Source organism: Passer montanus, unplaced genomic scaffold (genome assembly GCF_014805655.1).
Source record: "Passer montanus isolate IOZ18808 unplaced genomic scaffold, ASM1480565v1 scaffold29, whole genome shotgun sequence".
In the NCBI taxonomy this organism is placed as follows: Eukaryota; Metazoa; Chordata; class Aves; order Passeriformes; family Passeridae; genus Passer; species Passer montanus.
The window spans coordinates 422,715-450,039 of NW_024367596.1; the positions used below are offsets into that span (position 1 = coordinate 422,715).

Below are 27,325 nucleotides of genomic sequence, written 5' to 3' on the forward strand. Positions count from 1 at the left end.
GCTGTTTCCCAGGCCAGGCCTCTGTTCCAGCAACACAGCATTCCCACTCTGCCTCAGTTTGCCCCTGCTCATGCTCTCTCTTCTCTCTACATTGTGCCAATTCTCCTTGAAGGCCCTTTGCAAAATGTTTTCATGTTGTTCTTTTCCTTCACAGCTTCTTGCTGGCCAAATTCTTCCAGTGCCTCGGCGGGTTGCTGGATGCCTTGGAAAGGATGACATGACCCTCCGAGTGCTGTCTTGGGGATTTTCAAAATAACACACGTAGGTACAACTCTCCCGTGGCTCAAGGCCACAGTCAGACATTCTGGTTCCACTGTAACGAGCTGGACAAGCTCCCAGCAAACAGCAACCAGCCCTGGCAGCACGGCCAGTGCTTGGAGCTGCCGGTGTGCTTGTGCTGCTCTGGGGCAGTCAGGGCTGCCTGCGTGGGCAGCCAGGTGCTGAGCACAGGGCAGAGAATGCTGTGCTCCAGCAAGCCAAGCAGCACACCAGAGGAGAGCATGTTGTAAAGGGGACTGGGCCCTGGCTGCCCTCCTGTCCCCTCCTGTCCCCAGCAGCTCTGTGCTCCAGATTCCTTCTGTCCCCCCTGTGCTCCCTCAATCCATCCTCTCCTGGGTGGGATGGGCTGTCCTTGATGCCCACGCCAGGTGGGAAGGGCAGGGACCCCCAGTGGCTGCTGCTTTTGAACCCATCCCGCAGGGATGGCCTGGGCTCTGTAAATCATCCACGGGGCGGACAGCCACAGCGAGAGCTCCTGCCGGGTGCCTCTCACCCAGCATGGCCAGCACCTGCTCAGCTGGGAAAGGTCTGTATTTTCTCATCTGGGAAGCCGTGACACCTTTCTCTTTCCCGGGCAGAGGCTGGGGGTGGGCAGGAAGGGAGGGGCTGTGTGTCACTCCAGTCCAGAGGAAAAGCCTGTCTGACACTCGGCGTGCCCCAGGAAGATCTGCTCTCCTCATTACTGGAGCAGCTCCTCAGCCGGGTAATTCCATGTTTGATCCGCAGTGTCATGGCCCACCAGTGGTTCCTGTGCTCTCGAGGAGATCTTTAATCTCCTGTCAGCAGAGAGGCACCTGCAAATCCACTCCAGGCACTGCTGCTAAAGCACTTCTGCAGGTGCAGGCTGGATGTTTTCAACACTCATCTTTAACATTAGCTGGAGTGGCTTTTTTCATGGTTTGAATTGCAAAAGCAGCACTGAACCAGATTTTGGAGGTCTCTGTCTTGCTCCCTGCAGCTGTTTTGTGAGGGTGATTAATCAGGCATGTTCCTGTTTCTTTATGGCCACGATACATCATGGATTTACATCCATAGGATAAGGCAGCAAGCCTACAAATCCTTAGCCCCCATAACCTATGGATGCAATGCAGTAATTAAAGGAAAGTGTTCTGCAGTTCATTAACAAGAACCTGAACACCTCCCAGCAAACTGAAAGCAAACCAAAAGCTGATCTTTGCTGCACAAGTTTTGCTTGTCCTGGAATAACAATTTGTCATCTACTGAAGATGGCCCTGCACACTGGTCTTTAATTCAGCTTTTAAATTGTTGAAAAAACAAACAGAAACCCTCCAAAGAAAACCTAACCCGCCCCTTCCCTCACCCAAAAGAAGCGGGGGTAAGGGAGATGAGGCATGGCTGTTTATTCCCAAGTTACAGGTCAGAGCGTGTTTCTGAATTATGCTTTATTTCCCAGTGACAATTAAATAAACAATTTCAAAGCAGAGCCCAGGTGTCAGCTGCAGCCCTTCCCCTGCCCATCTGATTGGTGCTGCTCTCACTTTGGCAGCAGCTCTGACCAGCCAGGGAGCTGCATTGTTTCCAGGTGCCAGAAGGGCGAGGCGCAGGTGCCTCCTGCCAGCCTCAAAACCCCTGGGACTATTTAAGGCAGGCACAGGGTCAGGCCCTGCTTGGCTGGACAAGGGCTCTCTGTTATGTCTGAGTCCCTGGTCTGGGGCTTGTGATTGAAAACCAGTGATGGCAGAGTGTGAGAAACCTCGTGAATGTAGGAATTACTGCGCGAGTCTGTAAAGTCAAGGCTAGAAAACGAGACTCTTCTGGGCTGAACTGTGGGGAGAAGGGAAGCAAAGCTGCCTGTTCTGCAGGTAAGGAAGCCTGGATGCTACCCTGGGGTCTTCATGTTGGCAACACAGGGAGGAAGAGTGGTTTTTGCCTAGTGAATGTAGTTTACTTGCTGAAGTGCCCACGATGGGTCACACAGGACTGGACTGCACTCTCCTGAGTAGGTTTGACTGCACTCTCCTGAGTAGGTTTAACTGCACTAGAAGACTTTCCTGCTGCAGCTCTGGCAGCACACAGCAAACGTGTGGGTTCTGGGGCTGTGTGTGCTGAATGAGCAACGCTGGCTTGGTGGAGAACTGGCACTGATAAACTGATGAAGGCAGAGGGGTGGTCATTGCTGGGCCATTTAAAAACCCTTGGTTCTAAGTGATGGAATAATTTTTCTCTGGAATAGCATGTGAGGAATTGTTTGGGAGGAGAAGGCATGTGAAAGTGTGATATGGATTAAAAAGTGAAAAGTGGAGAGCTCAAACTTGTCACTTTCTCCTTTTTCTCCGTTTTTTCCTCAGCAGAGTAGTTCTCCACCACTTTCAGATAGTTGAGAATATATAACTTAAAATCGTTTAAAAATTTTAATTCTCCTAATTGAAACAATGAGGTCATAGCTGGATAATGATCTCCCACTGTCGCTTCTGCTCCTTTAGTCTTAGCAGTATTTTCCTATGGCTTCTTGAGTGGCTCACAGGGACTGCAGTGTGGCTGTTGGCTTTCCAGAGCTCTGCAAGTGGCTGTGTCCTATGGCAGGTTAAATGCTCATGAACTGCTCACCTTGAGCTGTGGATGTGGGGTGGTTCAACATTTAAACCATGCTGAAGCTGTGGTGTCACTTATTAGACTTAATAAGTTTATTTGTGCTGTGGTTTAAAGTTGATCACCGCAGGCAAGATCAAGATCGAGTCAAAGAACCACTTCACAAACGTCTGCAGATGAGGTGTCTGAAGGCTGTGTTGGCTGATTTTGCTGCAGCATTGAGTCAGTTGTGCAGTTTCTTTCTCTGTGCTCTGCACACTGCTTCTCCAGGCTGTGTTTGACCTCACGCTCGTGCAGAGAAGTTTCTGAACACAGAGCACTGTGACTCGGCATTGTTACAAATGGGTGTTTTTAAGGGTAATGCTGAAAATGTCTCAAGTGTGCTGAAGCATGAAGAAGTTCAGTGTGGCAGTGCCACGATCTGAAAGCCTCACTCCTCGAGCAGGAGTGACCTGGGTAGCGTGAGGGGCATGAGCAGGAGCAGCACTGCTGGGCTGGGATGACCCCTGTGCTATTCCCAGTAAACCCAGCAAAGGTGCTGGCTAAGGGCCGGGCTACCGCCCTGCTGATTGCAAGGAAAGGGGTAATTCTGAATTAATTGTATCACTAAAGGTGTCTCTGGAGCGTTTTGAGCTTCATCCTGCTGCGGTAGCTCTGAGCTATGGATGTGTTGGTAGTGGCACAGATCCAGGTCCCCTGGGCCCAGAGGTTCAAACAGACTTGTTTTTATCAGTGAGGTGAATTCCACTCCAACTCCAGGAAAGCAGAGTCCAATCTGACACACCAAAGAAGCTTATGGATTTTTGTTTGTAAGGGCATTTATCCACCTTTTGGTGCCATTGCGCTGCCCGTGTGGAGCAGGGCCTTGCCTGGCCCTGGGCTCTGTCCCTGCCCTGGGCCTGGCTGGGGTGTGCAGCTCGTGGGGCAGGAGGTGCCCCCACTGCCCAGCCCTGCTGGCACCTTTCAGCAGCGCTGGATGGAACTAAGGCTTCTGTCAGGGGCAGTGAGAGCCAGCAGGGGCTGCTGGGGGCACAGCATTTCCTGCCTGTTCCCTGGGGGCTGCTCTCCTGTCCCATTTGTTTGGAGCGGGTTTCAGGCTTCTCTGTGTGTTGGTTTGTGTCGGAGCTGTGGGTTGGATCGAATGTCCTTTCCATTACTGAACGTAAGAAACTCTCCAGGGGTGAATGCTGCAAATATTCCAGAGCACTGTTTTCTTCCACGAAGGCCTCCTATGGAATATCCAGCTGCTGTGCTGGAAGTCGGGAAATCCGATGCTCTTGTACATATCAAAATACAGTGAGCCTCCATTTCTCTGCCCCACAGCTCACTCGGGTTTCTTGCCTCCCTGTTGCTGTTGGCATGACTCGCAATGCAAATTCCCTCCCTGGGGGCAGGGGAGGGGGCAGTGTGCTGGGACAGAGCCTGGTGCCAGGCTGGGCTCCCCCCTCAGCCAGCCTGGCATTGCAGGGGCAGGAGATGCTGCAGGGTCCCCCAGGACACCTGGGCCAGCAGGGATCCTCCAGGAGGATCCCCTGCCTTCAGCCCAGCAGGATCTGGTTTTATTTATCCTATGAGGGATGTGGGGTAGAGAACACTTGGAAGCAACTCGACAGCCACTAAAATAAATGTTCTTTTCTGTTTATTCCTTGGCTTACATCTGGAAATTAAATGTGCTGCATTAGGAATCTCAAACTTTGACTGTCTTACTGAGTCTTTAATTGAAGACAGGGCAAGCCCAAAAGCAAGACTGACTTCTGTTGCTGCACTAGGAAAAATCACTGATTTTGGAGAGGCTGTGGGTACAAGACATTGCTGCTGTGGGTACAATACATCACTGCTGTACAAAATCCTTTACTGTGATCAGGACATGGCAAAGACTCTGGTTTGGAATGGTTGAATCTCAGTACAGGAAACAGTCAGATCAAGAACGACTTTAATGCTGGTCTTGGGTGAAACTACAGCAAGTTGTGAATGCAGGCTGAGAGCTTTCTGTTTAAAGCTGGTATGTCTCTGCTAAAAACTGGTACATTTTCCACAACAGTCAGCTTAATGCTGCATTTTTTGCATAAAGAAAATTGTTGAATCAAGCTGAAAGGAATGTGTCCTTAATTCTTTCAGCAGTTCTTGAGCCACACGTTCAGCAGCTCTGTTCACAAATCTCAGCAATGTTGTTCTTATTTCTACAACATTTGCCTCAATTTCCTGTTTTCCAGCATGTTTTGAGTTGAAGAGAAAATGACTCTTTCCTCAGTGCTGTCTCAGGGCTGAAGGCAGCTGTCAGAAATGTGCAGGAGTGATTTCCAAGGTGCTGGAACCTGGGCTGGTGCTGCGGCTGTGAGCCCCAGCCCCTGGCCAGGAGCTGGTCTGGGTCGAAGTCCAGCTGGTTTGTCCTGCTGGATTGTCCCTGCCAGCCCCGAGCCAGCGGGGCTTGTGCAATTAAACAGCTTCTAAACCTCTGCCAGCCTGTTAATACAGCCTTGTTTATGTGCAAAGCACTTGGAAAACAACTCTAAACGCTGGATTTATTTGCAGTAAATGTTGGACTTCATCACAGAAGATTTTTATCTGGGTTTGCAAACACGATGCACATTTTTGCTTTGTTTCCCAGCAGAGAATCGGGCACTGGTTATTACCTGTTGGAAGGGTGAGTGGGTGGCTCTGCAGCAGCTTCCTAGCACTGCTCCTCTGCTCCCTGTGCCCTGCACTCCCTCCGTGGGGTGCCTGGAGCAGCTCAGGCAGTGCTGGGAGCGTTTGCTGCCTCAGAGCCTCCCTGGCCTTTCCTCTTCAAGCAGGGGCCGTGCCCCTCAGAGCAGCCCAGGGGGGCCTTCCCAGTCAGTGTCCACAGATGGAAGAACCCAAAGTTGTACCTGGGCCAAGTTATTGGTTTTCTAGCATTTGAACAACATTTAGCCTTTCCTTTTCTAGAAAAGGGCTTTCAGAATTCCTTTCTCACTGTAAGAATGAAAAAGGACAGCTTGGCTTCTTTCCTTTTCCAAAAGACTCAGCTCATTCCTGAGTCCTTCCTGGAAAAACATTTTCTGATGTTGAAATTAGCCAAGACCAGAGCTGCTGCCTGGGAGTACTTAGCTGTAAATTCACATGCTCTTGGCCTCTGGTTTATCTCCTTGTGTTCAGCAGAAAGGAAAGCCTTTGGCTTTGCTCTGGTTTTGCTGACAATGTGAGGTCCAGAGTGACTGCCCCAGGAGGGTGTTACAGTCCTGAGACTAACATCGTGTGTTGGGCAAAACTGGCAGCTGCTGTGCCCCTCTGATCGTGGGATGGCACCACGTGTAAGTGACAATAACATTTTACTCCAGTGTAGCCCTTGTGGCAGCCCCACAGCAGTACTGAGGATCTGATTCCCACTGGGAGCTGCAGTTCCTGCAGCGGGGAGCAGGGCTGGGGTGGGGAGCAGGAGCTGCTGCATCAGGGCCAAGGAGGGGAGCAGGGAGCTGCTGCATCAGGGCCAGGGTGGGGAGCAGGCAGAGGAGCTGCTGCATCAGGGACAAGGAGGGGAGCAGGGAGCTGCTGCATCAGGGACAAGGAGGGGAGCAGGGAGCTGCTGCATCAAGGCCAGAGTGAGGAGCTGCTGCAGACCCAGCCCAGGGAGGGTCGGTGCTGCTGGCTCGGGCAGCCCTGAGGTGGCAGGGCTCCTTTCTGTTGCAGACCCAGCCCAGGGAGGGTCGGTGCTGCTGGCTCAGGCAGCCCTGGGGTGGCAGGGCTCCCTTCTGCCGTGTCTGTGTGTGTTTGCACATGCCACCAGTGCCTTACCAGGATCACCCCGGGCCTGGTGCTGCTTTCCAAGCAGTGGGAATGCCTCAGGGGAGGTGGAAGGAGCACTGGGAGGGCTGGGGGTCCGGGCTGTGCCAGCTCCCAGGCAGGCTCCAAGGGCTGCTCCGACCCAGGAGCTGCACTCTGCTCCCTCCATCCCTCCCTGGCCTTAGAAGAATCAGAAACATCTGGCAGAGAGGCCACGTAGCTCAAGCCTTTTAAGTGCAGATGCTTGGGAGAGTTGTGTACAAACACGGAGCAGGAGTTTTCTTCGTCACTGAGACCTCTGACACTTTCCCCTGTGCTGAGCTCTGCTGCACCTGGCATTCTCCTGGGCATGGCCTCCTGCTGGCTCCTCCTTCCCCTGGCAGTGCTGGCTCAAGTGTAAGCCAAGCTAAGGTGCCCCAGGGCTGACTCTGCTCCTGCTGGGAGTTCTCCCTTGTGACTACGTGTAGAAAATACCTGGCTGGTTGTGTATGAGCTGGATTTGGTCTCTGGGTCGTGGTAAGCAGGGATGAGGGGCCAAATTCTGATCCAGTGATGACATGGGTAAACTCCCACTGATTTCCAAAGACTGAATTGGCTGTAGAGGGCTGGGTTTGCAAATCCAAGTGCCTCTGACAAACACATTTGGCTCCCTTTCTGCCAGCACTCCATTCTTTTTTCCCCAGTTCAGATGTTTATGTGAGTGCTTGCTGGCTCGAGAGGCTGAATGTGTCTGGTTATATTTGAGGGGATAAATGGAACTAAACATCTCCAGCAAATGCCATCAGCACTGCTCAGCTGCAGGAGCCCGACAGGGCCTGGTGCCCCTGTCTCACAGCTCTGCTGCTCTGGTTTCTCTGGCTGGGAGGATGCAGGTTTCCTGCGGGGGCTCCCAGAGCTGCCCCCTCCCAGGTCTGCACCAGGGCTCAAGCCCCTGGCCTGGTGTCCCAGGTGAGCCCGAAGTGGCAGCCAGGTACTGGTGATGGCACTGAAACTTATGGTGGGCAGAAGTGCTCAGAGACAAACCCCTCACGCCACATGGATAAAAGATGTTTGCAGTATGAGAAGTACTGAAGTTAGTGGCACATGTCTGTCATAAGCAGTGCAGGACAAATTTGGGGCCAGAAGCTTTCCTGCAGTGCAGTACTGAGCCAGTGTGATTTGTTTATCCTGATTCTGAGATAAGCAACTGTTGTGGTTTAAGCCCCAGCCAAAGCCAGCACAGCAGTGTGTGTGTGTGTGACAGATTTTACTATTTTTTCCACATATTAAAAAGACAATAAAATTTATCTGTGTGGCTAAGAGAGGAGCAGTCACCTCAGCAAAATGTGCTTTCAGCAGCAGGAGTGTAGGAGTGACACATGGTGGGAAAACATGAAACCAAGCATGAGCACCTTCCCTAGAGCAGGCTGTGCAGGGGGCTGCCGTGTGTGGCTGCCAGAGCAGCCTCTGAAGGGGCACAGCTGGGGGGGTCTGCACCCAGAGCTTCCCCCTCAGACCCCTGTCAGCAGCTCTGCTGCTGCAGACACGGAGTGCCTTACCTTCACTTTCTGCCTTCGTTTCCTTCCTGGCCTGGCTGGACAGGGCACGTGGAGACTTCCTCTGTCCTTCTGGATGTACACGCTGTTCTCTGCTGTTCTTCTATTTGCCAGTATTATGAGCTGTAATTCTGTGTTAAAACCAAAACACTGTATGGAAACAGCAGTCAGCAGGGAGTCAAGGAATGCTGGATGTAACAACTTTCACAGTTGTTAAGCCATTGCAGTGAGCAGTTTGACTCATTGATGCTTCCTCCTCTCTACCTCCTTGGATATCAAATGCTGCCCTGGTTTTCCTTTGTAGTTTCCTGGGAGTTTTTAGCTGCAGCTCCTTCCTGCGGTCACTGCCACGTATGCAGCATTGTGGGAGTGCCAGAGGGCATCAGTGCCCTTTGCATGGGCATCCCTGGGGCTCTGTCCATGCCCCACTGGCCTCTCCTTGTGCTCTGGAGGCAAAGCCCAGAATATCCCAGGAAGGTTTTCCTTCCTGAGCTGCTGGGACTGGCTGGAAGGAGGGAGCCTTTTCCACCTGCCACAACAGGTGTGTTTAAATTGTTCATCCGTGTCATTAGGAGGCTGTGATACCTTTCCAGGTGTAGTTTGTGAAATCATTTGATTTGAAGACCAAGGCAAGGCAGAGAGCCTGAATAGCTGAATGACACATCTGACTCAAGGGCTGCTTCCCAGAGATAGTGATTTCCTTGGCAAGGACAGCTGAGTGGGGTCCAGCTCTCATTTCTGCCTTTGAAGCCTGGCAAAGGGAAGGGCTGCCCTTGCTGAGGTGTGGGAAGGCTCAGACCCCAGGCCTGGCTCTCCTGCTCCCTGGGACGAGCTGAGCCATTGCCTCCCCTGGGAGCTGGGCTGGTCCCTGCCTGCTGGGGCTCCCCAGGGCAGCAACCCCTGCCCAGGCAGGTCCCTCCTGCCACTGGGGCTGCTCTGGCTGGGGAATTCTGCCACGTTTGCCTGAGCCTGAGCAGCCAGCCTGCTCCTGGGGGTCAGCTGCTGAGCACCTCTGGGATGAACGGGCTCTGGGAGCTGAAGCCAGCATTTGTTTCTAGCCACAAAGAATGCAGCCCATGGAAAAACCATAAAAGTTTCTGGTTGTGGCAGGATTACAGCAGGGCTGACAGTGAAAGTTCCTGCTTGGAGCAGGATTACAGCAGGAATGAAATTTCAGAGTTTCCACTCAAATGCAGACATTGATAATTTTATATTTGCCTCTTTGTGGCTTGAAATCAACTTCCTCCTGGAGCTGGTGTTTCTGTCTTGTAGAAGCTAAATCTTCTGTAATTCCTTTTATAATTTTAAAAATCATTTTGTTGTAAAACTGTCCCCCCTCCTGGTGTCCTGCTGCCTGGGTGGGCGTGCAGCACCTGCAGCAGCCTGGGGATAACTGAACCTCATGGCTCCATTAAATGCCATAAGGAGGGTGCCAAGGCCACCAGGCTGTCATGGGCTGGGGCAAGAAACACTGATTGCTGGGATTGTTTAAAAAGCTGGGGCTGTGGGGGTTTCATCTGACACCATTCACATCCTGAGGCTGTTTCTGTGAAGTTTTGGTCAACCCTTTTGGCCAGTCCTTGGTAAAATCCCAGCAGAAATCTCAGTCCTGTTAATATTCTAATTGTTTTCCTCGGCTCTGTTGGTTATTGGCAAAGGTAGAAGCTAAATCTTCTGTAATTCCTTTTATAATTTTAAAAATCATTTTGTTGTAAAACTGTCCCCCCTCCTGGTGTCCTGCTGCCTGGGTGGGCGTGCAGCACCTGCAGCAGCCTGGGGATAACTGAACCTCATGGCTCCATTAAATGCCACGAGGAGGGTGTCAAGGCCACCAGGCTGTCATGGGCTGGGGCAAGAAACACTGATTGCTGGGATTGTTTAAAAAGCTGGGGCTGTGGGGGTTTCATCTGACACCATTCACATCCTGAGGCTGTTTCTGTGAAGTTTTGGTCAACCCTTTTGGCCAGTCCTTGGTAAAATCCCAGCAGAAATCTCAGTCCTGTTAATATTCTAATTGTTTTCCTCGGCTCTGGTTATTGGCAAAGACTGTGGATTCTCTTGCAGCTTTTTAATGGTTTTACACGTGAGAAAATGATAGGATGCACTTTCCGAAGTGCTTTTGTAGGTGATGGGGCCACAAAGGGAGACTTGCCCGGGAGCCTGCAGGCACCACAGTCAGGTTTGCCTTTGTCCTTGGACTGTGCAAAGCCATGAGTCAATTTCCATCCCTGCCTTCACCTTCCCACAGGCAAAACACGGTCTTGGAGCCCATTAATATTTGGAGAAGTGGTTTGAGAGCTATTTGCTTAGCTTGCACTATTATTATTAAAGACAGAAACGGGTTTTTAAAGTTTTTAGTGAGCTATAATTGTAGATGGTTTTCACTTCAAATCACCTGGCAGGAGCACTGGGACTTGCTCTGCAAAATGGGGAAACCTGAGCTGCAGCAGTGAGGAGCCTCAGGGACGTGGATGCTTCCCTCAAATCCACTGCAGTTGCCTCAGAATCACAGGATCACAGGCTGGAAAAGAGCTCTGAGATCAAGTGCAGCCTTTGAGGAGCAACGTCCCCCTTGTCCCCAGCCCAGAGCAGAGTGCCACATCCAGTCTTTCCTGGGACACCTCCAGGGACGGGCACTCCAAACCTCCCTGGGCAGCCGATGCTCAACAACCCATCCAGTGGAGAAATTCTCCCTGGCGTCCACCCTGAGCCTCTCAGTGCAGCCTGAGGCCATTTCCCCACTCCTGTCACTCGCTGCCTGGCAGAACAGGCTGACCCCACCTGGCCTCAACCTCCTCAGGCAGAAATATCAGCTGCAGCTTGAGGTTCTTGAGTCTTTTGCTGGAGTCTGAGCAGGATCCTGCAGCAGCACTGCAACCGCTGGGCACTGCAGCTGCTTCAGGGCTTAATAAAAGCCTCTGTGATGAACCTTCAGTTCAGAAATGCTAACAATCAATTGCTGCAAATTCATGTCCTCGATGCTTATTAGAGATATTTGACATTGCAACACTTCTCAGAATTCTTGTGAGGCCAAGCCCTGTGTGTCCATTCTAGGAACTCCCTGAGAGTGGAGAGCAAGCCCTGCCTTGAACACAGATGTTCCTGGTAGGGAGAGACTTTGTGGACAGGGCTCTGGTTGCACAGAGGGGTTTCCCCCTCAGAGCATCTACTGAAGTCATGGACTTTCTGCTTTGTTTTTAAACAGTTTCAATTTTAACATTGACCAAATACTTTCTGCAGTGTTTTCTTCTCGTTTTGTACAACTTGGGTGGATTGAAAGATGGGGTACTGTACGTGGTCCTGGCTGGATCCTCATTCCTGGACCTTTCCCAGTGAGGTTATTCCAGGAGGATTTGTGCTGGCTCAGCTCTGAGCAGTCAGAGGTGCCCCACAATCCCAAATGCTTTGCAGGCTGATTTCAGAAAGCACAGTGGTGGTTTCTGGTGTGGGCATGGACGTTCAGCTCCTCTGAGGAGCAGTCCAGCACACCCTGTGTCCCCTGGTGTCCCCTGCATGGCCCATCCTGCTGGGCAGCTGGCAGGTTTGAGCAGCCAGCCTTCTCTGGGGATTGCAGCTCGTCCCAAACTCTCTGGCCTGGATCTCCCTGAGATTCCCAGTGCTCCTCAGCTCCAGCCTGGCCACACATGCTGGAGAACACTGGTTCAGGATGTCTGGGTCTGGCTGAGAATGGGTGTGAGAAACAGGAGCAGGGGGAGACAATGTGTCCCCAAATGAGGGTATTGGGAGATCAAGTTTTCAGTTCTGTGTTTGATTTTAGCCAAAGGACTGATTTTGTTACACACTGCGAGAATGAAAACTGGAATGTTAGTGTGAGGCTGCCTTTAAAAATGCATTTACTCAGAGCTAGCCTTTCACTGTGATCTTTGTGGAAGCAAGATGGATCCTGCAGGTTTGCCAGGTCTGACTGCAGTGCAATGTGAGATGCAGGGGACACGTGGCTGCTGCTGGAGTTCTGGTGCTTCCGAGTGCAGTTCTCACTGCAGGGCAGCAGCAGCCAGCAGGACTCAGCTTCATGGCCCAGAGCTGCTGCTGAGGCAGCCCCAGGCAAGAAACAGCCCCAGAGCCCTCCGTGGCTGCACCACGGCAGTGCCACTCCTGGGGTGCCACAGGATGGGCTTTGTGCTGGCACACGGGGGCCCTGTGCTCCTGCAGGGCACTGGGATCTCCCAGAGCTCACTGAGGTGATTCCACACCCATCTGAGCTGTGTGGCTCTCCCTGCTGAGCCCCACTTCTCCAGTGGGATAGGAGCAGTTAAACTCCATCCTGCTGGCACTGCTGCAGGGGTGGCCTCAGGGGATGGGTACCTGGTGGCACAATGGTTTCACTTAGCCTTTCCCTAGCAAATGCACACGCCAAGTATCTGTGGCACTTTGGCCAAACCTCTTGCACAAAGAAACATCCCTGGGGTCTTTGGTGCTGGTGCTTCCAGCAGCTGGTGAGAATTACTCCTGGTTGTTTCCTTTCCCTCTCCTATTCGCAAAAGGAACAAATTAAGAAAGTCAAGATTTTTCTGCTTACAAAATGAAAGGAAAAAGCTTTGTAGACATGAGGTCTGGGCAGCAGTTGGGTCTTTGTTTTGTGCAGCAGGACCTGCTTATGCAAGGGAGAGCCTTTGGCAGGGCCCTGCAGGGAGGTGGGCCTGGGGCAGCTCTGGGAGAAACATGAACTGCACCCGAGGGGCACGCTGTGTCCCAGGAGCCACGCTTTCCCTAGGACACTGAACTGGTTGTTTCCTTTCCCTCTCCTATTCGCAAAAGGAACAAATTAAGAAAGTCAAGATTTTTCTGCTTACAAAATGAAAGGAAAAAGCTTTGTAGACATGAGGTCTGGGCAGCAGTTGGGTCTTTGTTTTGTGCAGCAGGACCTGCTTATGCAAGGGAGAGCCTTTGGCAGGGGGGCCTGGGGCAGCTTTGGGAGAAACGGGATAAGAGAGATTGTGGAGAGGGAAACATGAACTGCACCCGAGGGGCACGCTGTGTCCCAGGAGCCACGCTTTCCCTAGGACACAGAACTCATTCAGCACAAGCCATGTGCTTATCTCCTAGTCAATGGAAGTCCCAGTACTGCTGCATATTTGGTTTACTAAATGTTAGATCCAGTGTAAATGGGTACTTTCTGCTAGCCCTGTCACCGTGGCTTTATCTGCAATATCAGTCTTCCCAGCCCATGGGAATCCCCACCCTTGCTCTCCTTTTCTCCTGATTTTGGAGAAAGGAGCGTGCAGCACGGGTGCCTGGCCCAGCAGGGCCGGAGAGGAGCTGGGCTGTTCCAGCAGCCCGGGTGCCCTGGGGCACAGGCTGGTCTGAGCTGTCCCACATCCAACAATCCCCTTGCAGGGAGTCCCTCAGGCTGCACAGCCCTCCTGGCCCCTGGGATCTGGGTCAGGAGCTGCCCTGCCTCAGCCTGCAGCCTTTGCTCTCAGGAGCAAACCTGCAGTGACTCCCTGAGCACAGCCAGGACGGGGGCTGCCCTGGAGCAGTGGGGTAGAGCTGCCCCCCAGAGCAGGTGCCACTCTGTATGATCTGATACACAGCCTTCAGAAGCACCCCAAAGCGTTCATTTGGTGAGACAAACAGCAAAAGGAACCAAATCCTGGGCTTCATCGTGCTTTTTTCTCAATTGCTGTTGCACTTCCATTTCAGAGCTCTGTTGCTTCAGCAGCAGCTTAATCCCCAATGCCATGGCAGCCCAGCTGCAGGAGCTGCGACCCTCTGGTCTGGGCAGTGTCCCTCCTGCTCCTCATCCCTGGCATGCCTGGTGGCTCTGCAGTTCCAAAGTGTCACTAATTTCAGAATTCAGCCTTCAACATGTGCTCCTGCTTGTGCACACATGTGCATTCACAAAGCCAGAGACGTGTTTGAGTAAACAAATCCAACCTGCTCTTGCTGCAAACATTCCCAAATGGTCTCTTTCCTGTTCGTGGTCTTTCAGGTGGTCATTCCCCTTCCCAAGTGACTGCCTTGGGCTTCAATGTTATCAATTATTTTTTTAAATTTACTGCTTTAACTGTGCATAAGATTCTTGCTGATTGTCCCTCAGGTTCTTTCTCTGCCTTATCTGTTCCCCAGGATGGCAAATCTAACTCCAGTGAGCTGCTGGATCCAGAATTCAGGAATTGTGCTTATTTTTATAAAAATGGGAAAACTGCATAAGAACCAGATCTGGATGGACATTGAGCAGCTGGCAGTGAGAGGTGTGAGCTAGACAAAATCCTTGCTATAAGTTCGGGCTCCTTAAATTTGAACCACAAACTTTGATGTGGAAGGGAAGACCAGCAGAGGTGGTGGGGAGTGTGTGGATTTCCAGGTCTGTGTGTGCTCACTGAGGGGTTGCTGCCCTGCCTCCAGAGCAGGTGCTCTGCCAGGGAGCAGCTCTGAGCCTGCTGCTTCCCCTGGAACAGAGAGTGAAAAGCAAAAGTGTTGCTGCCTTCCTGACAAACAGTAAAATGTTGCATGTTTAAAAGCAAGATTTCAGTTTGAAAGCATCAAAGCAGAACTGACTTATCTGAAGACCCCTGTTATATTATACTGATAATAATGTTCTTTTTGGACAGACTTGGGAGATGTTTTATTGGCTACTTTAATACCTTCATGAACACAGTGTGTTTCTGGAGCTGCTGCTTTGTCTTGTGTTCAGAAATACTTCATGTGCTGTACTTCTGCTTACTAAAGCTTCAGAGAATTGCTTTTTTAATTCAGGGTATGAACTAATTGTCAAATAAGACATTTGTTTCCATTTATGCAACTTGCAATTTGGTAATAAGCAACAGATGAAAAAGCAGTACCGAAATTCTCTTGTATAAAATTTCTTGTGAGTGCCATCCCTTCATTTCACAGCAACAAGGCCAGTTTTCAGTCCTGTGAGTAGCATTAAAAAGTACAGACGGCAATAAAGAAGAAAGCAAGCAGAAGTAACTGGAGCTCAGTGAAGTGGTGTGAAATCTAGCACTGACTGTCAGCCCAAAAGCCGTTCCTGGCCTCGGGGGGTGTTCTCAGCCCCGTGCTGCTCTGGCTGTGCTGACCAGTCAGTGGCTGTCCACCAGAGCCATCAAAGGGCTCGGTAGGTCGTGTTTGCTTTTTACTACAAGGTTGCACCTTAATTGTCTGAAGGCAGATGAGGCAGATTCGGTGGCTCCAGCGCTGTGCTGGGCACCTTTCCCCTCCCGGAGCCCCAGGAGCCTGTCCCAGCTGCGCTGGGGCAGCGCCGGGCCCGGGCTGCGCTGCTCGGCTGGGAGGGAGAGCGGCCGCAGGGCTGCACTGCCTCCCGGCGGCTGCTGCCTGCCTTCCCGAGAGCCTTCCTGCCCACGGCAGCCCGTCCTGCGGGGCGAGCTGCAGCGCTGACCCTGCAGCGCCCCTGTGCGGGCCCCCCCTGTGCGGGCCCTGGCAGTGCGGGCACCCCCTGTGCGGGCACCCCTGTGCGGGCACACCTCTGCGGGCCCCCTGTGCGGGCACACCTCTGCGGGCACTCCCTGTGCGGGCCCCCCTGTGCGGGCACCCCCTGTGCGGGCACCCCTGTGCCCTGTGCGGGCACCCCCTGTGCCCTGTGCGGGCACCACCGTCGTGCTGGAGCTGCAGCCGCGGTCCCGGGGCTGTGCTCTCATTTCCCCACACCTTTCCAGCCCCCTGTCCCGTCTCTCCCCCCAGCCCTGCGGGAGCACTGGCCACCGGGGCTGGCTGTCCCCAGCCCGGCACCAGTGTCCCCGGCAGGAGTGGGGCTGTGCCTGCCCCACTGCCCACGGGGGTGCCAGGGCAGACAGGGGTACCCGGGGCCCTGCCAGCCCCCGGTGCCGTTCTCAGCTCCACACCCCAGAGATGTGACCCTTCTCAGCGCGGGTGTGCACAGCCATGCTGTCGCACGGGTCACACGGTGTCTGAGGCGGCCCGGGGTGCCACCGCTGCCAGGAGCAGCCCTGGGCTCAGCCAGGGCCGCAGCAGGGACGTGCCCAGCACACGAGGCAGTGCGGAACACCCCAGGGCAGGCTCAGGTGGCACACTGGGAAGCGATGTCCACGGGCTGCACGGGGCTGTGGGGCAGTGCCCAGCCCTGCAGAGGCCGTGTGGATGTGGCACTTGGGGACATGGGCTGCTGCTGGCCTGGGCAGTGCTGAGGGCATGGCTGGGCCCTGGTCTTGGAGGGGTTTCCCAGCCTGGGTGCTTCTGTGTCTGACAGACAAGGCAAGGGCTGGCAGTGTGTGAGAGCGCAGTCAGTGGAGATGCAGCGGGCTGGAACGGGGTGAAGAGGGTGAAGTTTGTGACTGCTGTCACAAACTGAGGTGAGGTTGTAAGCCTGGATTGCTGTTGCAAACAAGGTGTAAGGTTATACACTCACCTATTTCTCCTTTCCAAACCACAGTTTGAAAACTCAATCTGATGTTGCAACACCCATTTTTCACCGGGCTGGCTTATTGAGGTGGCAGGTCAGTGCCTGAGTCCATGCCACTCTGAGCAAAATCCAGGCAATCCCAGCTCTGATGCTCCATGTCGTGGAGCACAGGGACGCAGGGAATGCTGACTGGGAGCAGGGTGACATGCTGGCTGCTGGTCTTCCCATTGCAGCTTTAACCCTGGCTTTAATCTGCTTAACTTTGCATTCATTTTTTTTCTGAAACATCAGTAGCCTGGACCACATGGAAATGCAGAGGGTGGGAAGCAGGGTGTGCTGCGTGGGTCTTGGTACGTGCAGGAAAAGCAGCAACATGGCATTTTATACTTCTATAACTACAGAATGGTTTGGGTTGGGGGGTGGCTTAAAATTGTCTCATTCCACCCCCATGCCATGGGCGGGGACACCCTCCACTGGACCAGGAGCTCCAAGCTCCATCCAACTTCATTGAATGAAGTAATAAGGAGGGAAATGACCAAACCAAATGTTTGTTTGCTTTAGAAAGCTGTGAGTGGTGGGGAGCACGTGGTGCACAGCAGCCCAGCCGTGGTGGGTGCTGGTGTGGGCTCTGGGGAGCATTGGCAGTGCAGGGCCTGGTGCTGGGGTGAGGCATGAAGGGTAATCACTGTGTGGGATGGGTCTGGGTTTTAACACCCACGTGTTTCACTTGGCACCTCATCCCCTGTCTGAGAGAGGTCTTGTGCTGTCCCTGCTGGTCCCTTTGACTGAAAGGGCTCTAATAAAATTGGCATGTGGGCATTTCCACATTGCAGCTGAAGCTGTGCGGTTCCTTTGGGTAAGTCAGTTCATGATTTCCTTTATCTGGGGGGGCTGTGGGTTCAGGGAGGTTGCTGGGGTGGTTCACTGCAGGGCAGGGGAGTGGCTCTGGCATGAGATGAGACATTGGTCTTTCAAGGTTAAGCACTGTGAGCTCCTGTCCTAAGCCCAGGGTGGCCTCGGGGCAGGAGCAGAGCCCCGGCTGTTGCTGCACAGCCCTGCTTCCATCTGGAGACCAGCACAGAAGGAGAGTGGGAAACCTTCCTTAAGTGCAACAAATTAAAACACCCATTTTGTGGTGGTTCCAAACTGGCCTCATCTTCCTCTGTGCTGTTTGCCTGTGCCAGAGCTGTCCTGGGAGCTCCTGCTGCTCCTGGGGAGGGACAGGCAGGAGAGGGTTTGTCCTGCATTCCCCACGTGCTGTTTGCCTGTGCCAGAGCTGTCCTGGGAGCTCCTGCTGCTCCTGGCAGGAGAGGGTTTGTCCTGCATTCCCTATCTCTCAGCTGTGCCTTATCTTCCCATGCCACCTGAAATCTGCCTTCTTTACCTTCTTACCTCTCAGCCCCTGACCAAAGACTCGAGCTGGGCAAAACAGGAATGGGGTTTGCTGCTCTGTGCCCAGCCCTGTGCGTACACGTGTCACTGCTGGGACCCAGGGCCAGCCCCTCTCACCTGTGCCAGAGTGGCTCCCCTGTCCCCTGCCCAGCAGCTGGCACTCCAGGGCAGGCAGAGTGGCCATGGAGCTGTGTTCTCTCTTGGTTTTGTTGGAGTGGGGTCAAGGGTATTGGGCTTCCAGTGGCTGTTGTGCTGCAGGAGGACTGAGGAGAGAGAGCACGGATGGATTTTTGAAATGCTTGAATAGTTTGGAGGTGCTCAGAACTTAAATGTCTGGAAGTTTGACTAAGGGCCAGCCTTCATCTGTGTTTGGGCAGGTGGCACATGGTTCAGCTTTCAGCCCTCTGTGACATTTCCTGCTCTGCTCCTCCAAAGGGTCCTGCACCCACGGGCTGCTCAGAGCGCGGGGTTGTGCTGGTTTCTGTCGGCAGAACTTTAGCCAAAGAAATCGCCTAAACCTGAAACTGAAAAGATAAACCCGCTGTGTCCCAGGCTCTGCTCGCGTTTCTGCCTCTCAGAGCGGCAGCTCAGCGCCCCGGGATCGCCGACGGGCTGTCTGCACCGGCTGTCACCGTGCGGCGGCCGCGGGGCCGGGCAGGGCCGGGCAGCGGGCTCGGAGGGGGCTCGGTGCGGGATTCAGGGCGGGATTATTCAGTGCAGGAAGGGCAGCGGGGCTCGGTGCGGGATTATTCAGTGCGGGCCGGGCAGCGGGGCTCGGTGCGGGATTATTCAGTGCGGGCCGGGCAGCGGGGCTCGGTGCGGGATTATTCAGTGCGGGCCGGGCAGCGGGGCTCGGTGCGGGACTGTTGCGGGGCTGGCCGGCTCGGCTGCTCCCGGCGGCTGCGCGGGGAATCTGCTGGGTAAGCGTGTTGTTTTGGAAGCTGCACAGTGGAGTAACCTCTGCCCCGGGTGATACCACAAGAAATCACCTCCTGGCCGGGACCCAAGCAAAACACCTGATTAACTTTGCCCTGTGCTGGCTTGCTGGGAGGCGGTGGGAGCTGCTCCAGCAGCGCCAGAGCGGAGCCGGCAAGGATGGGAGGCAGGCTGCTGTGCCTGTGCCTCCTCGCAGCCCTCCTCGGCTACTACATCTACAGCCCGCTGCCCGAGGAGCTGGCCCAGCCCGGCACTGTGATGCTCGTCTCGGCCGCCTTGAGGGCCCTGGGGCACCTGGTGAGGCGCTGGGGCTGGGAGGGCAGGGCAGGGGGGTTCTCGGGGCTCAGGGGCACGGCAGGGTGGGTGTGTGTGTCCCTCGGTGTTACACGGAGCGAGGGGCAGGAGCCGTGGAAATGAAGCGCTGGACTGACCGTGACTGTGATTCAGAGATGTAGGATAGATTGGATCTTGCAGCCCTGAGAAAGGGCCCTCCAGAGTACGAATGAGATGTGGGATGTGACTGTGGGTCGACAAGCACAGACTGGCTTCTCTTGCTCTGCAGTGCTGTGCCTGCTGCTTGAATCATTCCTGGCTCCCCTGTGCCCAGCTTCCCTGGCAGCGCCAGCTGCCCCGGAGGGAGGGTAGAGAGGGTCTCGCATTCTATTGATTTTTGTGGTTTTGTGGAAATCCATTGACAAAATAGGCCTGAAAACCAGAAAAAAACAACATCTCTGTGTGAGCCAGCCCTTGGTGGCAGGGGGTGCCTCTTTAGGGCTGCAGGAGGAGGGAGGGTGAGGAGTTTTTGGTGTTTGTCAGGGACTCTGTGACTGTGGGTCGACAAGCACAGACTGGCTTCTCTTGCTCTGCAGTGCTGTGCCTGCTGCTTGAATCATTCCTGGCTCCCCTGTGCCCAGCTTCCCTGGCAGCGCCAGCTGCCCCGGAGGGAGGGTAGAGAGGGTCTCGCATTCTATTGATTTTTGTGGTTTTGTGGAAATCCATTGACAAAATAGGCCTGAAAACCAGAAAAAAACAACATCTCTGTGTGAGCCAGCCCTTGGTGGCAGGGGGTGCCTCTTTAGGGCTGCAGGAGGAGGGAGGGTGAGGAGTTTTTGGTGTGTGTCAGGGACTCTTGTTTTGATTTCGGGGGTTGAGGTGGTGGAAGATGAGAGTGGTGAGAAAGAAACTGTGGTCAGCAGTGTTGGGGTGCTGCCCTGCTGCTTCCCCTCCCAAATCCCCTGCAGGCAGGAGCCTGCAGGGCGGGCGGGCACGGGCAGCTCATTGCCCGGGCATGCTGGTGCCTGCTCAGTCACACTGTCCCCTCAGCAGGGCACTGCTGGCCCGGGAGGGTGGTGTGATCTCCCTGGAAGGTGGAGCTGTGCTGCTGTCCTGCCTGCCTGGCACAGCGGGGCTGTGGGCAGGCGTTTTGTAGCTGGGCTCCCATCTCGTGTGAAACCATCGTCCCAAGGGATGGGCACAGCCTCCCTGGAGCTGCACTCGTGCAAATTAGAGTGAGGTGGCTCTGAATTGTCCTAAGTGCACCCTGAGTGGCCGTGCAGTTACAGGCAGTGACTCCAGCTCACTTGGGGCAGGGCTGTGTTTCAGGGGCAGCCCTGGTCTAGTCTCCCTGGCTCCCTGATGCTGGTTTGAACAAAGGGAGCAAAGTGCCACCCTCGAGCATTCCTGGGCAGCAGAATCCTCCCCAGGCTCCCAAAAGGGTGTGCCAAGAGCCCCAGGACAGGGCACATCTCCATCCCTCTGTTGTGGTGGGTCCCGGGGAGCCCCCAGCCTGGCAGCCCTGCCGGGTGTGCTCAGAGCCCTGGTGCCCCCTCTGTGCAGCAGGGAGGCTGGGCAGCAGCCCCTGAGAGCAACCCTGCCGCTTGCTGTGGTGCTGGAGCCCCAGATCCCTCAGGTATTTCAGGAAGTGCCCTGTGCCCTTGGTCTGAAACACCTGAAGAAGGTACAAAACACAACAGGGTGTTTTTGCTGCCGCTGTGTGACATCCCCAAAGCTCCCTCCCTCCTCAGCCCAGCACTGAGACCCGGATTTGGGCCCTGCTCAGGAGCTGCCCTGTCGGGCTGATGGGGAGCATTCCCCGAGGGTGCCTCATCCCAGCTGCTGCCCCTCTGGAAACCCGACCTGCTGGAAGCCTGTGGGCATTGTTCCTGCCCCTGCCCGGGCACAGCCAGGCTCCCTTCCCCCTCCCCAGGGTTTGGAGGGTCTGTCCTTGCTGTGGGGACTGGGGAAATTGCTTTCCAAAGCACAGGGATCCCAGCCCCCAAGGTGGCTGTCCTGTTGCTCCATAACACCCAACAATCTCACACTGGGACAATGAGGGGTTTTCAGATGAGGGCACCATTTCCTTTTATTGATAATGGCTGGAAACCGCAGGCAGCAGCCCAGTGGTTTTTTCACAGTGTAAATTGTCCACTTGTGGAAAACAGCTCTGAGAGCACTGGAAACCCTCAGTGCTGGGGCTCAGGGAATCCCTCCCACCACGGAGCTTTCACAAGCTCCTTGGAGTCACAGCAGGACTCACTTTGACTGAGATATTTGTTTTTTCAATATGTTAATCCTTCGGGGAATAACAACAACAGAGACATGTTTGCGTAAACTGTGTCAGTGTGGTGGCTGAACGGCAATCCTGGCACGAGTATGTGTGTTTGTTTGTTTTCATGGAGCTGATGGCAAGGACCTGTGCTTGCCTTTGCAGGGTGCCAGGGCCTGCCCACTCATCTCCATCCCATTTCCAGCACTCTGGGATTGGCAGGGCTCCTCCTGGCACCACCCGCTCCAAGCCCTCAGAGAGAGGTGACTCAAAAATGTGGTGACAATCCCTGTCAAAGACTGCCAGCAAGGCTGAGCTGTGTGCTATTCTAGCTCCTGAAAAATAAGGTTATACCATGGAATCCCAGAATCCCAGACTGGTTTGGGCTGGAATAGATCTTAAATTTAATCTCATTCCACCCTCCTGCCAAGGTCAGGGACACTTTCCACTAGACCAGGTTGCTCAAGACCTGATTATATGTAGATGATGATTAAACAGCTGATTTAAATAAAATTTGAAGGGAAAAAATACACCAAGCAGGGTCAGACTGTATGACTTCCACCATCACAGTCAGAAGGCTAGAGGGTACACCTGTCAGCAGATGGTCAGTCAGTGTGTGTGGGAAGGTTTCACTTTCTTCCTAGGGACAATGAGTCTGGGAAACCAAACTCCAAACGGGTTCTGCACCAGGCTTGGCTATTGTCTTTCTTTTAAATCTCAAACCTGCTCTAAGTTTAATCTGTTTTCATCTTCAGATAACATGTAAGAGCTTGGCTTCATTTCTTCTTGTTTCAGTTGTGGTGTGGTGAGGCTGGGGTGGGAAGAGGATCACGCCCCATTGCCGGGGGTGCTGCTGGAGGAGCCGAGGTGCTGGCAGCAGTGCAGGAGCTGTGGGTGGCTCTGGGTAGCTCTCTGCAGCGTGGTCCCTGGGCTGTCCCCATGCCAGGCTGGTGCCTGCAGCAGTGCAGGAGCTGTGGGTGGCTCTGGGTAGCTCTCTGCAGCGTGGTCCCTGGGCTGTCCCCATGCCAGGCTGGTGCCTGCAGCAGTGCAGGAGCCTTGGGTGGCTCTGGTGGCTCTGGGTGGCTCTGGTGGCTCTCTGTGGCACAATGCCCGTGCTGATGCTGGTGGTCACTGAGCTGACACTGGGCTGTGGAGGTGACCACATGCACACCGAGCCTGGCTCTGAGTGTGGGCAGAAGCAGCAGCCCTGGCTGGGCTCTGGCCTTGCTGGGCAGCTGGTGGCAGTGTGAGCACGAGTGCCCTGGCAGTGCCAAGCCCAGGTGGAGGCACGCTGCTCTGGCCTGTCGGTGTGACTTCCAGAGCAGCCTCACACGTCTGTACAGAGCATCAGACGGCACAGGGGGAATTTAATCTGAGAGCAAATAGGCTGCACTGGAAACAGTTTCCCCTGTCTGTGCGGCAGTCGGAGGCAGCAGACCTGCTGGGGCTGATGCACTACATGGAGGGCTTGAGGCTCTTCACGGCTGTCGAGCTCGTCGCTCCCACGTCCGATGAGAACGTCACCGTGACGGACACGGAGCTCAGCGGCGTCCCCGTCCGCCTGTTCCTGCCCCGGAGGGCGCCCGGCGGGCTCCGGAGGGCCGTGCTCTTCTTCCACGGCGGCGGCTGGTGCCTGGGAGACGCAGGTGAGCCCTGCGGCATCGCTGCCTGCGCCTGTGCCAGGGACCCGGGCAGCTGTCCAGCGCTGCCGCTTGTTCTGTGGGAGCTGCCGCAGCGAGGGGCAGGGGATGGGGTCTCAGCGGCTGAAAGCGGGGGGAGGTTTGGGAAAGTCAGCTGGAAGTGCTGCCAAGAGGAACAGGCAGGTGTGTGTGTGTGTGTGTGTGTCCACTCTCACACGCACTGGGCTCTCCTTCCAGGCATGCACAGCTACGATTTCATGTCACGGCGGACTTCAAACGAGCTAAATGCTGTCGTGGTGTCAGTCAAGTAAGAGAAATTCTCCTTCCAGATGGGATGAGGGTTTGGAGTAAATTAATCTGTTCCAATTAATCTGATTTTCCAATGTTTCTGTATTTGGTCATGTGCTTTCCTGCTGACTTATACACATTTGTGAGCAGAGGCTGCCAGGGTGCCAGTGGAGAATTGTGGTTGGTGGCTGTTTTGGCTTTATGGAGATGGGTGGGTAATGAAGTGGATGCTCTGGGACAGGCAGTTCCCACTCCTCTGGGCACGGAAATAAACATCCCCCAGCAGGGAGATGCGAGCCAGCCCGTCTCTTCATTAACAGCAGGTACTAACCACTTCTCTTGGCTCCACCAGCTACAGGTTGGCCCCTCCGCACCATTTCCCTGCCCAGTTTGACGACGTGTACTCGGTGACCAAGTTCTTCCTCCAGAGCAAGGTCCTGTCCCAGTACGGGGTGGACCCTGCGCGGGTCTGCGTGGCCGGGGACAGCGCCGGGGGCAACCTGGCTGCGGCCGTGGCACAACAGGTGCGGTACAGATGCCTGCTCTGCAGCTCAAAACCAGTGCTTGTGTAGTTCACGACCCCTAAGAAAAGCTGAGCTCGCAGCACACGCTGCTCTGGTGGTCTGTCAGGATGGCACAGCCTGCGGGATTGTCACGGGGCTCTGGGGAAAGCAGCTGTGCCTGAGCCACTCAGTGGCATCGCAGGAGCTTCAGTGCCACCCAGAATCTGTCCCCTAAAAAAGGCTCTCTGCCCTCTAGTCTCTTACAGAACCCTAACCTTAAGCTTATATTGACTGGTTTAGATATGATGTTTGAAAAGGGAATTTTAACTACATGACTCATAAAGATGCAAATAGCAGGGAAAACAAGCAAACAAAAAACCCTCACTAAATATTGCAGTGTCTGATCATACAGTTTGGTGCCTTTTGCACTTCTTCAGCTTTATTAAATAAAGTCAGCACGATGTTGTTGCTCTCTTGAGAAACTGTTTGGGCTGTAATGAAACCCTGGGAATGGTGGTGAATGTGCTGTGGATGCTGAAGGCAGAAAATGAGGGAGAAAATGGAAAATTTATTAGTGAAGAGGGGAAAAGGTTGACATATAAGAAATGTCAAGGTTCAGTTCATCATGTTTTATTTGTTACATCTCTAAAACACATAGAATTACAATTGCTTGAGTTGTAACATCTCAGGGTTAAAAACCAAACAGGTGAACATGCTCTAAATTGTGTGAAAGATAAGGAGACCCAGAAACCTGAAAGTTTTGTGATGTAAGAATTGAAATTTTCAGTAGAAAATCTTCTGTCAATACTTCAGAAAGCATCAAAATTTCAGAAAGAGTATTTCCCAAAAATCATTATTCTTCAATATAAGAAATAAAATGAAATTATATTTGATGTTTGAGAATTTTTATTAGAGTGTGCTGTTGTAGATAACCTGCCTATAGATTCAGAATTTCTTTATCCTGGTTTTATTGATCTTATTTTGCTCATGTTGCAAAACGTGTGTCTTAATTCTTTACCGATCTGTCGGTGAGGGAGAATGGACACCTTTGCTGATTCTTTGCAATGGTTTTTCTACAGCTGTCGGAGGACCCTGAAGTCAAAACCAAGCTGAAAGCTCAAGTTCTGATCTACCCAGCCCTGCAGGCGCTGGACCTGGACCTGCCGTCCTACCGGGACAACGCGCACAAGCCGCTGCTGCCGCGGTCGCTGATGGTCAGGTTCTGGAGCGAGTACTTCACCTCGGACCCCGCGCTCCGGGAGGCCATGGCCGCCAACAGCCACGTGCCGGCCGAGGCCGGCCACCTGCTGCCGTTTGTGAACTGGAGCCGCTGGCTGCCCGCCGAGATGAGCAAGGCTCACGCGTACGCGGGGCCTGTCCCGGGCGGCGCGGAGCTGGCCCGCAAGTACCCCGGGTTCCTGGACCCGCGGGCGGCCCCGCTGCTGGCCAGCGAGGCCCGGCTGCGCCGCCTGCCCCCCGCCTACATCCTGACCTGCGAGCACGACGTGCTGCGCGACGACGGCGCCATGTACGCGGGCCGGCTGCGCGCCGCCGGCGTGCCCGTCACGCACCACCACGCCTCGGACGCCTTCCATGGCGCCATGACCTTCCTGACGTGGCCGCTGGAGCTGGCTGTGGGCCACCGGCTCTTCCGCACCTGCTTGGACTGGCTGAAGGACAACCTGTGAGCGGAACATCAGCCCCTGACGCGTGGCCGGAGCTGCGCTGGATTTCGGCCGTGATTGCCGTCCCCTTGCAACTGCTGCGGTGTTGGGGCTGGAGCGTTTCCCATTTGTCTGGCAGGAAATCAGTCTGATCCCACCCCACGCGTTCCTCCAGTGCTACTGTCTGACCTCAAACCCCCAGACCGCCAGGACTGCCCTGGGGTTCCTCCTCTGGCCCTGCGGCCTCTGGGATTCGGTGCCCTGTCTCTGTTGCTGCTTCTTTCTTCCCATCACATCTTCAGCCCGGGCTGTGTGCCCAAGGGCCAGGTCGCTTTGGGGACATGGGACATGCTCGGTGGCTGCTTTCTTCCTGTCCCTTTGGCTCCGTGGGATGTGGCAGCAGGGCCCCACTGCTGCCAGGGCTGATGGGGTGAAGGGCAGCACCGGGAGGCTGCAGGAGGCTCGGGGCAGCTGCAGGGACCTGCCCATCGCAGGCTGGGCTGGGGCTGCTGTTCCTGCCCTGCCCAGCTTGAGGGAAGCACTTGGAAACCCAGTGGGATGGCTGAAAAATTGTGCAAGTGTTTTGGGCTTTTCTTGTTTGTTTGTTTTGGGGGTTTTGTTTATTTGGGGCTTTTTGTTGTCTTGGGTTTTTTGGTTTGTTTGGTTTGGTTTTTTTAAAGCACGTATCTTGCCCCTACTTGTTTTGTTTATTTGGGGCTTTTTGTTGTCTTGGGTGTTTTGTTTTGTTTTGTTTTAAGCATGTATCTTGCTCCTACTTTCTTTAGTCCTTGCACTAGCAGGAAATAGGAATCAAACCAGCACTGGATATTTACTGGAAAAAGGAAGCTGTGAAGATACCAGCCTTACGACAACACTGCTGCATGATCTGTGCTCTACTTATCTCTAAATTCATGTTCTAGGTGTTCTAATTGTCCTTGAAAATTTTTATCGGATTTCACATATGATTTCTTAAAAGTAAAATTAGCTTAGTAGGTTTATAGGCTTGGAAAAGAAACATCATAATTCAGCTGGCTGTGTGGAACAAATAACCTCTGTGTAAATGTTTTGTGTGTTAAATATAAACCCTAAAACTTTTGACTCAAGCAGGAATACAGGGGTTGGCTGTTGGTTTAAGTAAATCAACCACTGGGCAGGTGCTTCATGTATCCTCCTTTTCTTTTGCATACAAGGTACTGAATCGTCAATAATTCTGGGTTATTTTCCCTGAGTGTGTGCGGCCTGTTCAGATGGAATGTGTACAGGATGATTGCTGTTTTCCATCATTAAACTCGTTTTTGATTCCAGTGCAGCGTCACTGGGCAGGTGCTTCATGTATCCTCCTTTTCTTTTGCATACAAGGTACTGAATCGTCAATAATTCTGGGTTATTTTCCCTGAGTGTGTGCGGCCTGTTCAGATGGAATGTGTACAGGATGATTGCTGTGTTCCATCTTTATTCAGCTGAATATAAACATTAAACTCGTTTTTGATTCCAGTGGAGCGGGTTGTGTCCCTCGGGTGTCCCATCCATCGGGAAGCAGTGGCAGCTGTGCTGACAGCCCCGTCTCAGCCCTGCTGTGCATGGGGTGCTGCTGGGCTGGGGCTGCCCAGGAGGGAAGCAGCAGTGGTTGGGTAGGTCTCCCTTGCACCTTTGCACACCCCGTGGATGCACACCTGTGCTCGTGTGCCCAGTCCCAGTGTTTGGGAGTTGTTCCTGAGGTCTCCCTGCAGCACTGCCAGCACAGCCCATGCTCACCAGACTGGGCTGCTGCCTGCTGGCAGAGGCAGCTCCACTGCCCTTTTATTCCTCCCACATTTGGAATTAATTAACAGCCTCTTAGTGTTCTGAGGAAGTTGGGCTTTGGGGTTTTGCTCAGTAACACCTTTGGTC

The 27,325-nt window shown here is 53.9% G+C and overlaps 1 protein-coding gene across 2 annotated transcripts; it reads left to right on the forward strand.

The window, feature by feature from the left end:
- The first annotated feature begins 1,913 nt into the window (after window positions 1-1,913).
- AADAC (arylacetamide deacetylase) lies at window positions 1,914-26,133 on the forward strand. 2 transcript variants are annotated; one of them, XM_039713831.1, is made up of 5 exons: window positions 1,914-2,102; window positions 22,764-22,986; window positions 23,218-23,287; window positions 23,621-23,792; window positions 24,851-26,133. In XM_039713831.1, the coding sequence occupies exons 2-5, from the start codon at window positions 22,791-22,793 to the stop codon at window positions 25,457-25,459; spliced, it is 1,047 nt and encodes a 348-aa protein (XP_039569765.1). In that variant the 5' UTR covers window positions 1,914-2,102; window positions 22,764-22,790; the 3' UTR covers window positions 25,460-26,133. The 2 variants fall into 2 exon arrangements, with proteins under 2 accessions (XP_039569765.1, XP_039569764.1); XM_039713830.1 differs by lacking the exon at window positions 1,914-2,102 and adding an exon at window positions 18,817-19,092.
- Window positions 26,134-27,325: the final 1,192 nt, after the last annotated feature.

Bases quoted from the DNA above. Each gene is read 5' to 3' on its own strand.
- AADAC (XM_039713830.1), top strand. From the start codon at position 18,955: ATGGGAGGCAGGCTGCTGTGCCTGTGCCTCCTCGCAGCCCTCCTCGGC. The intron at 23,288-23,620 runs GTAAGAGAAATT...TGGCTCCACCAG, and splicing joins GCTGTCGTGGTGTCAGTCAA to CTACAGGTTGGCCCCTCCGC. The intron at 23,793-24,850 runs GTGCGGTACAGA...GTTTTTCTACAG, and splicing joins CTGCGGCCGTGGCACAACAG to CTGTCGGAGGACCCTGAAGT.